The 11084-nt window shown below is 43.7% G+C and overlaps 1 protein-coding gene across 1 annotated transcript; it reads left to right on the forward strand.

The window, feature by feature from the left end:
* Positions 1 to 944: 944 nt before the first annotated feature.
* LOC115128797 (glycoprotein-N-acetylgalactosamine 3-beta-galactosyltransferase 1-like) lies at positions 945 to 7516 on the forward strand. The gene is made up of 3 exons (XM_029658923.2): positions 945 to 1116; positions 4679 to 5343; positions 7340 to 7516. The coding sequence occupies exons 1-3, from the start codon at positions 945 to 947 to the stop codon at positions 7514 to 7516; spliced, it is 1014 nt and encodes a 337-aa protein (XP_029514783.2).
* Positions 7517 to 11084: the final 3568 nt, after the last annotated feature.

The raw sequence follows: 11084 nt of genomic DNA on the forward strand, positions 1-11084 counted from the left end.
TACATTTATCCAGTATGTTTACCTTCCTTATATCATTCTTCCTTTTCAGGAAGGGTTTTGGGGTTCTTGGAAGCTGCTTTCATTCTGCCACTGATTGAAATGCCCTGATGGAATGGAGGAAAATAGTCTCTTCTCCAAAGAGAATGTTAAGAATGTTTTTTCCCAATTGGTACTTAGCCTCTGGGTAACCTCTCTAAGGTCAGAGGTCACCATAAAGCAGAACCTGGTAACTTGGTAATCGGGCCCTTAGCTGTAATCCAGCCAGGGTGACTCCCAAGCAAGATGTTCAAATGTTTAGCCTACTTTGACCCGATGCAATATTAAACTACGCTACATTGTTTTGACCAGGGTCCCGGAACACTTGGAGAACAAACAGATAATCACGAGTATTTATGCCTGCTGCCCTTGAGGAGGTTTGCAGATTGCTATGAACCTTTCAGAAGAACGAGTCTGTCTCCCCATATTCATGTGTCTGTATATTGTTTGTCTTTTTAATCATTAAATATAGAAGTTGTTCGCCTTCTGCTTGGGTTCAACTTTTTTCACACCTTGAGCAAATCCATTATTCCCGACAGCTCCATTTTTCAACACTGTTGCATTATCCACAATCAGAGGAGAATAATACCAATATTTCAATACATTTTTGCGTGAACAGGTAAGCTAATATAATTATTAAAATATTCAAACGTGTTTTTGTAACTTTAAAAGCAACAATGATTTTGGTTGAGATCCATTATTACAACGCATTATTTTTCAAAGACTTTTCCCCCTTGTAAGCTGATCTTGAAAGTAATAGCACAATTAATGTTAGTTGTATACAGTATATTTGCATGTTTGCATATTATTTTAACAAGCTTGAAGTAACACGTCTTTGTTCATCTGCCCAAACTCACTTCTCCTTCATATTTGTATCACTCACAGGGTTCGATCTGAAGGAGAGGGGAATGAGGATCAATCTTTCAACTGTATTCTTTGTGTCTGGGCTGTGTATAGGATTTCTGTCTATCCTATACATTGTTTACTCAGACCCTAGCACTGTAGACCCAGCTGTTTTCCTTCTGGGTAACTCCAATGGAGTTCAGTATGACAGGGGGGTTCCAAGACACATGCACTCAGGTAATTGACTTATTACTTATTATTGATCATATATATTTTTTATTACAATGTAATATCATTCAGTTATAAAAAATGAATTTAATTGAAACAACTAGGTTATTGGGTCTCTTTCCTCCTAATATGGAGGTGTACAGTGAGTGTACAAAACATTATAAACACCTGCTCTTTCAATGACAAACTAACTTTGTGAATCCAGGTGAAAGCTATGATCCCTTATACGGTTACATAAAAACTGTAATATCTTATGCTTCCCGGAGTCGTGGCTGAACGACTATATTATCAACATACAGCTGGATGGTTATACCTTGTATCGGCAGGATAGATCAGCAGCCTCTGGTAAGACAAGGAGCGGGGGGCCTATGCATATATGTAAACAACAGCTGGTGCACGATATCTAAAGAAGTCTCACGGTTTTGCTCGCCTGAGGTAGAGTATCTCATGATAAGCTGTAGACCACACTATCTACCTGTATCTTTATTAGCTGTCTACATACCACCACAGACTGATGCTGGCACTAAGACCGCACTGAATGAGCTGTATAAGGCCAGAAGCAAACAGGAAAACGCTCATCCAGAGGCGGCGCTCTTAGTGGCCGGGGCCTTCAATGCAGGGAAACTTAAATCTGTTTTACCAAATTTCTATCAGCATGTTGAATGTGCAAACAGAGGGAAAACTCTAGACCACCTTGACTCCACACACAGAAATGCATACAAAGCTCTCCCTCACCCTCCATTTGGCAAATCTGACCGTAATTCTATCCTCCTGATTCCTGCTTACAAGCTCAAATTAAAGCAGGAAGCACCAATGACTCAGTAAATAAAAAAGTGGTCAGATGAAGCAGATGCTAAGCAACAGGACTGTTTTGCTAGCACCGACTGGAATATGTTCCCGGATTCTTCCTATGGCATTGAAGAGTACACCACATCAGTCATTGGCTTCATCAATAAGTGCATCGATGACGTCGTCCCCACAGAGACTGTATGTACAAACCCCAACCAGAAGACGTGGATTACAGGCAACATCCGCACTGAGCTAAAGGCTAGAGCTGCTGCTTTAAAGGAGCGGGACTCTAACCCGGAAGCTTAGAAGAAATCCCGCTATGCCCTCCGACGAACCATCAAAAAGGTAACGTGTCAATACGGGACTAAGATCGAATCATACTACACCAGCTCCGAAGCTCGTCAGATGTGACAGGGCTTGCAACCTTTACAGACTACAAAGAGAAGCGCAGCCAAGAGCTGCCCAGTGACACAAGCCTACCAGATGACACGAGCCTCGTTTACCCTCTAGCATGCGCTGACCAACTAGAAAGTGTCTTCACTGACATTTTCAACCTCTCCCTGTCCGAGTCTGTAATACCAACATGTTTTAAGCAGACCGTCCAGAGTCCCTGTACCCAAGAACACTAAGGTAATCTGCCTAAATGACTACTGACCCGTCTCGCTCACGTCTGTAGCCATGAAGTGCTTTGAAAGGCTGATCATGGCTCACATCAACACCATTATTCCAGAAACCCTAGACCCACTCCAATTTGCATACCGCCCTAACAGATCCACAGATGATGCAATCTCTATTGCACTCCACACTGCCCTTTCCCACCTGGACAAAAGGAACACCTATGTGAGAATGCTTTTCATTGAATACAGCTCAGCGTTCAACACCATAGTGCCCTCAAAGCTCATCACTAAGGTAAGGACCCTGGGACAAAACACCTCCCTCTGCAACTGGATCCTGGACTTCCTGACGGGCCGCCCCCAGGTGGTAAGGGTAGGTAACAACACATCCACCATGCTGATCCTCAACACAGGGGCCCCTCAGGAGTACGTGCTCAGTCCCTTCCTGTACTCCCTGTTCACTCATGACTGTATGGCCAGGCACGACTCCAACACCATCATTAAGTTTGCCAATGACACAAGACTGGTAGGCCTGATCACCGACAACGATGAGACAGCCTATAGGGAGGAGGTCAGAGACCTGGCCGTGTGGTGCCAGGATAACAACCTCTCCCTCAATGTGATCAAGACAAAGGAGATGATTGTGGACTACAGGAAAAGAAGGACAGAGCACGCCCCCATTCTCATAAACGGTGCAGGAGTGGAGCAGCAAACTAACATGGTCCAAGCAAAAAACTAACATGGTTCAAAACCTATTCCCCCTCAGGAGACTGAAAAGATTTGGCATGGGTCCTCAGATCCTCAAAAGGTTCTACAGCTGCACCACTGGTTGCATCACTGCCTGGTATGTCAACTGCTCGGCATCCGACCGCACGTCACAACAGAGGGTAGTGTGTATGGCCCAGTACATCACTGGGGCCAAGCTTCCTGCCATCCAGGACCTCTATACCAGGCGGTGTCAGAAGAAGGCCCTAAAAATTGTCAAAGACTCCAGCTACCCTAGTCATAGACTGTTCTCTCTACTACCGCATGGCTAGCGGTACCGGAGCGCCAAGTCTATGTCCAAGAGGCTTCTAAACAGCTTCTACCCCCAAGCCATGAGACTCCTGAACATCTAATCAAATGGCTACCTGAACAATTTGTATTGCCCCACCTCTTTTACACTGCTGCTGCTCTCTATTATTATCTATGCATAGTCACTTTAATAACACTACCTACATGTACATATTACCTCAATTACCTCAACTAACCGGTGCCCCAGCACATTGACTCTGTACCGGTACCCCCTGTATATAGTCTCGCTATTGTTATTGTCTATTTTTAAACTGCATTGTTGGTTAGAGGCTTGTAAGTAAACATTTCATTGTAAGTTGTATTCTGTTGTATTCGGCACATGTGACTAATATGATTTGATTTGAAACCAGGCTACCTGATGGCACTCTGATAAATGCAGAAAATTGCCAATCAAAATAAACATTCTACCACAGCTACCATGGTATTTTTGGGAAGCATATTTGATTCTGAATTCGGAAGTACAGTATAACGTTTGTATGTGAAATCTACACTACATTGTGGGGGTGCAACTCAATATTAGAAAAGGTGTTCTTAATGTTTTGTACACTCAGTGCAAGTGCAATCCGGCCTTACGTCTCAGTATAAGTAGTGTTTTTGTTACCCTGGAGTTGTATTGGATGTGTGTGAGTGAATCGTAAAACATCTATTACTCCTGAAAGCATTGTGGTTCCAAGAGGTTAGAGAGCACAGTGCTGGAAACACTAGGTGTTTGATTCCCATATAGAGGACACATATCAGGGTTTGGGTCAATTCCATTTCAATTCCAGGCAATTCAGAAAGTAAATGAAATACCAATTCCAATAAAAAAGTGTCCTAATTGAAAAGCATTGGAAGATAATTGGAATTGGAGTTGGAATTTAATTGTACTCCCTGAATTGACTGAAATTGAAATGGAATTGACACCAAACAATCCACACACTGAGGAAAACTACTACATTTCGAAATTGCACCTTGTGCATTCTACTATTACAACTTTAAAAAGTAAGTTGAAAGCCGGACTCAGTTCGGGGGGAGGGGGGCATCCTCTCAGTTTGGGAACCACTGTGCTAAATGACCACAATTTTCATTAATTATCTGTAAATGATCTCTTTCAGATGAGAACAGGAGTGATGCAGCCAACCTGTCCCAGAAGGTGCGTCTGCTATGTTGGATCATGACTGGACCTAAGAACCTGGAGTCTAGAACCAAACACATCCGGGCCACCTGGGCCAACCGATGCAACAAAATCCTCTACATGAGTTCAGTGGAGACAGAATTCCCCACAGTGGGACTCAACGTAACCGAGGGACGAGACCAGCTCTACTGGAAGACCATCAGAGCCTTCCAGTACATCTACCAACACCACCGCAACGACTATGACTGGGTCCTCAAAGCTGATGATGACACGTTCGTGGTCATCGAAAACCTCCGCTACACCTTGTCCAAACAGGACCCGGAGAAGCCTGTATACTTTGGGAGAAGGTTCCGCCCGTTCGTCCACCAGGGTTACATGAGCGGTGGAGCCGGCTATGTCCTCAGTAAAGAAGCCGTCAGAAGGTTCATCGAGGGATTCGACATGGCGAAATGTACCCACTTTTCCATCATAGAAGACATGGCTCTGGGGAAGTGTATGGAGACAATGGGTGTGGAGCCGGGAGACTCCAGAGATGTGAAGGGAAGGCAGACGTTTCATCCCTACCCACCAGACAAGTACCTGATCAAAAAGCCACCCAGAAAACGGCCTTGGTTTCTCTTGTATGACTACTACAAACCCAGAGAGGTAAGCATACCCTACCCCTAATCAACTGTTCACTTACAAGTACACTCATACCATTCTATTCTATTCTCAACTCTCTGTGTGGTTGTGATGCTCTCAATCATGTGTAGTATAGGAGAGTTGTCATAGGTGCTTAGGGTTTGGCATTCACAGTGTAATGACTGACTAGCTAAAGTAAAACTTTACTCATAGATTTACTCATGGCTTTGTACTTATTATAAATTAGTAGCCTTCCACAAAACTTGGCTTACGTTAGTGAGCATTTCTCATTTGCCAAGATAAACCATCCACATGACAGGTGTGGCATATCAAGAAGATGATTAAATAGCATGATCATTACACAGTTGCACCTTGTGCTGGGGACTATAAAAGTGAACTCTAAAATGTGCAGTTACACAACACAATGCCACAGATGCCTCAAGTTTTGATGGAGCGTGCAATTGGCATGCTGACTGCAGGAATATCCACCAGCGCTGTTGCCAGATAATTTAACATTAATTTCTCTACCATATACCGCCTCTAACGTCGTTTTAGAGAATTTGGCAGTACGTCTAACCGGCCTCACAACCGCAGACCACATGTAACCATGCCAGCCCAGGACCACCATATCTGGCTTCTTCACCTGCGGGATCGTCTGAGACCAGCCACAGGGATAGCTGATGCACAACCAAAGAATTTCTTCACAAACTGTCAGAAACCGTCTCAGGGAAGCTCATCTGCATGCACGTCGTCTGCACCAGGGTCTTGACCTGACTGTGGTTCAGCGTCGTAACCGACTTCAGTGGATAAGTGCTCACCTTCAATGCCCACTGGCACTCTGGAGAAGTGTGCTCTTCCCGGATGAACTCCAGTTTCAACTGTACCTGGCAGATGGCAGACAGCGTGTATGGTGTTGTGTGGGCGAGTGGTTTGCTGATGTCAACGTTTTGAACAGAGTGCCCTATGGTGGGGTTATGGTATGGGCAGGCATAAGCTATGGACAATGAACACAATTGCATTTTATTGATGTCAATTTAAATGCACAGAGATACCGTGACGAGATCCTGAGGCCTATTGTCGTGCCAGTCATCTGCCGCTATCACCTCATGTTTCAGCATGATAATGCAGTCCCATGTCACGAGAATCTGTACACAATTCCTGGAAGCTGAAAATGTCCCAGTTCTTCCAGGGCCTGCATACTCACCAGACATGTCCCCCATTGAGCATGTTTGGGATGCTCTGGATTGACTGGCATGTACGACAGCGTGTTCCACTTCCCACCAATATGCAGCAACTTCACACAGCCATTGAAGAGGAGTGGTACAACATTCCACAGGCCACAATCAACAGCCTGATCAACTCCATGTGAAGGAGATGTGTCGCGCTGCATGAGGCTAACGGTGGTCATACCAGATACTGACTGGTTTTCAGCTCCTTTTTTTTAGGGTATCAGTGACCAACAGATGGATATCTGCATTCCCAGTGTTAGGTTCTAATCTTTAAGAGTAAATGACTCCACGGACACCAGAGAAGCTTAACCAAGTTCTATTCTTCCCAAAGGGTCGATACTGCTGTAATTCAGACAAAGACATGGCTTCCCCCGTGGTATTATTCATACCCCGCTTTGGGTGGCGTCTCCTCCTCGTCTCTAAACATTGCATCATTCTTGCTAATCAGGAAGCTAAGTGATATGAGCCTTCAACGGTTTCTCCCCTTATCAGTGCTGTCGCATGCGATCGTTTTCCCTGCACTCAGCCTCTCCCAAGCTTCTTTATGGCTCCCCTCATGTCTCTTTTGTAACCTATGTTCCTCTGAGTATAACAATGTTCAAAGTGTCACCCTGAATCCAACACCAGTCATGTGAAATCCATAGATTATGGCTTTATTTATTTCAATTGACTGATTTCCTTATATGAATTGTAACTCAGTAAAATCTTTGAAATTGTTCCATGTTGGGTTTATATTTTTGTTCAGCGTATAAAGTTTTACACAGGCTTCATACAGCCTTTCTTTCTCCCAGGGCCCAGAATGTTGTTCAGATCACACCGTATCCTTTCACTACATCTACAATGTACAGATGTACATGCTGGAATATCTGACCTATAACCTACGGCCCTACGGATACCAGTACAGGTACAACCCTGATTCTGCAAGAACTGAAAGTGAGAGTAACACACCCACACCTGTCCCTGCCTAACACAGAGATAACACAGACAGACTACTGCACTGAAGAAAGTATGTATGACTGTGTAATGTTTAAATGCCAGAAACAACAGCTGACCCCTACCACTTTGTTTGGTATGCTGAGCGATGAGACTGGGGAACTGTAACCACTCTCAAATTCATCGACACGGTAGTTTTAAACATATTTTGAAACGATACATGGTTTGTTTACAACGACTCGAATGACAACAACTATATTAACAATGAAGCTCTAGAGTTATTGTGAAAGGGTGAGACAGTTGTAGTAAGCTCATAAGGCATTTGCTATTTATTATATATCATTAATCAAATCTGATTTGAGAAGCAGGGAATCTTCCAGACTGCCTTTAACTGTAGGTTTGTAATACTGACCACAAGTGTCAGTCATTTCCCCTGTTTATGTCATTCAATAGTACATATGATACTTATTGTAGCTGAAAGTGCTTATGCTTATTTAAGCACTCCATGTTTTATTTGATTATATATTTATTAAAACAAACACGTTTATTCTGTTGTGTGAGCTTCACATTTCCTTCTTTGCTTTTGTTGTACAATATTAAACAAAAATATATTTTACAGCCAAGTGTTCATTTTTACAACTTACAGTAAAACAAAGGTTAACATGGTAGTTTGTTAATATGAAAATAGAAGTATCTACTTCATGTCTTCTACAGATTTCTGGAGGTCGAGCACGATATATAACACTCAGTTTGTTAGCGAAAGATGAAACTGAGATAGAACTGGACTAAATACAACACACATACAGTCGATATGTCATTATGTCATGAGAATCCTGACCTGTGAGAAGCTGTTCAGATCACAGGGTTTATGGTTTCGAAGTTATTAAGGTGTATTTTTATTGGACAATTATTTGAAGCAACGAAATGGGTAAAAACAATAGTGTGTGAAAATAAACACAATGTAAACAGGTTGAACATTTATACAGTACAGGGGCTGGTTCACAGACTACATAAAGAACACAGAAATAAAGAGACAGTATACAGGTCCTCTCTGGAGCATCAGTGTAGCAGTGCTGTCGTTCGCCTGAGCTTTGGTCGAACTGTAACTGATAGAAAGCCCATGTCCCGATTCTCCACCCTTCTGCGAAGTATGCACTTACACACTCCCCATCCTCAGGAGAATTGGGACGCAGCCATAGATAGATAGGAGCCCATGTCCTCAGTGCATCCCTCTGACATTATCATTGGGGAATTTGCACACGGCCCTTCTCTCTTTAAACAAAGCACAACTGTCTGTTACGTGCGGACGCAAACGTTCCTGCACCCGGCCTCCGACTCAAACTGGTTTCCGTTACCCTGGCAACCTCCGTACCAGAACTGGGCGCAGGAGTTGGCTTCCGGGTCGTAGTACCACCTGACCACATACTGACGACACGGCCCAGGGTCCAATGGCTGTCTGCACCCCACCACTGGAACAGACAAGAGGTTTTTGTCATACTGTTTCATTTATTTATTCATGTTTAGGGGGTAGATCAGCTTTAATATTGCCGATAGATTGTAGCTTCCATCAATGTAATCGTCTGCATCATTTCCAATCGCCCATACATATATTTTCTCCTTTATTATTTTCCCCTAACCCTACCATCCCTCCACTAATTGGAGTAAACTAATGGACAACAACTCTTAGGCTTCTCCTTCCAGATTATACATACTAAATACATTTGATGGAGACAGTATATTTTACAATAGTTATCTTTTGTTTGTTTTGAGTCCCATCCTTCAGCTCCACTCAACCCTCCCAACTATCTCTGAACACCATCCGGTTATGATTTCTATTTGTCATATATTTTAACTGTACTGTGATGTTTCAGAAAAGTTCTGATTCTAAATTAAAGATACACATTTTTGCTAAGAGTATTATTATATTATTGATCGATTGACTATGACTTTAAAATCACCCAGCAGCCATTCCTGAAGCTGCGACCAAAAACAACTACATATGGACAGCACCAAAACAAATGATCTAATGATTCTCTTCTCGTCTCTTCTCTTCAGTTTTTGTAAGACTTTATAAAGGCTTCTTCATTATAATAACAAGTTATAAAGCATTACACTTGTTTTATAAATACTTATAGGACTTATACTTCAACACACATAGACTAACAGAGAGACAAATGGGTTAATATGTCTGTTTGTTAAAGATGTGACAATCCTGAACAAGTAAACAGATCTGAGTCTACCAGGTAACAGCAGGTAGCCTAGTGGTTAGAGTGTTGGACTAGGCAGGAAGCCTAGTGGTTAGAGTGTTGGACTAGGCAGGAAGCCTAGTGGTTAGAGTGTTGGACTAGGCAGGTAGCCTAGTGGTTAGAGTGTTGGACTAGGCAGGAAGCCTAGTGGTTAGAGTGTTGGACGAGGCAGGTAGCCTAGTGGTTAGAGTGTTGGACTAGGCAGGAAGCCTAGTGGTTAGAGTGTTGGACGAGGCAGGTAGCCTAGTGGTTAGAGTGTTGGACTAGGCAGGAAGCCTAGTGGTTAGAGTGTTGGACTAGGCAGGTAGCCTAGTGGTTAGAGTGTTGGACTAGGCAGGTAGCCTAGTGGTTAGAGTGTTGGACTAGGCAGGTAGCCTAGTGGTTAGAGTGTTGGACTAGGCAGGAAGCCTAGTGGTTAGAGTGTTGGACTAGGCAGGTAGCCTAGTGGTTAGAGTGTTGGACTAGGCAGGAAGCCTAGTGGTTAGAGTGTTGGACTAGGCAGGTAGCCTAGTGGTTAGAGTGTTGGACTAGGCAGGTAGCCTAGTGGTTAGAGTGTTGGACGAGGCAGGTAGCCTAGTGGTTAGAGTGTTGGACTAGGCAGGAAGCCTAGTGGTTAGAGTGTTGGACTAGGCAGGTAGCCTAGTGGTTAGAGTGTTGGACGAGGCAGGTAGCCTAGTGGTTAGAGTGTTGGACGAGGCAGGTAGCCTAGTGGTTAGAGTGTTGGACTAGGCAGGTAGCCTAGTGGTTAGAGTGTTGGACGAGGCAGGTAGCCTAGTGGTTAGAGTGTTGGACTAGGCAGGTAGCCTAGTGGTTAGAGTGTTGGACGAGGCAGGTAGCCTAGTGGTTAGAGTGTTGGACTAGGCAGGTAGCCTAGTGGTTAGAGCGTTGGACTAGGCAGGTAGCCTAGTGGTTAGAGTGTTGGACGAGGCAGGTAGCCTAGTGGTTAGAGTGTTGGACTAGGCAGGTAGCCTAGTGGTTAGAGCGTTGGACTAGGCAGGTAGCCTAGTGGTTAGAGCGTTGGACTAGGCAGGTAGCCTAGTGGTTAGAGCGTTGGACTAGTAACCCAAAGGTTGCTAGACCGAATCCCCGAGCTGACAAGGTAAAAATCTGTCGTTCTGCCCCAGACAAGGCAGTTAACCCACTGTTCCTAGGTCGTCATTGTAAATAAGAATTTGTTCTTAACCGACTTTCCTAGTTAAATAAAGGATAAATAAATACCATAGACAAAACATTTCAAAGGAATAAGGAGGAAATGTTTCCCAATCAATTGTTTGTACAGTTGGAGATGTATCCTACATAATGTCATTTCTCAAATGGTCATAAAAATTAAAGAGACTCACCTGGTACAATGATGTCT

Source organism: Oncorhynchus nerka, linkage group LG4 (genome assembly GCF_034236695.1).
Source record: "Oncorhynchus nerka isolate Pitt River linkage group LG4, Oner_Uvic_2.0, whole genome shotgun sequence".
Classification (NCBI taxonomy): domain Eukaryota; kingdom Metazoa; phylum Chordata; class Actinopteri; order Salmoniformes; family Salmonidae; genus Oncorhynchus; species Oncorhynchus nerka.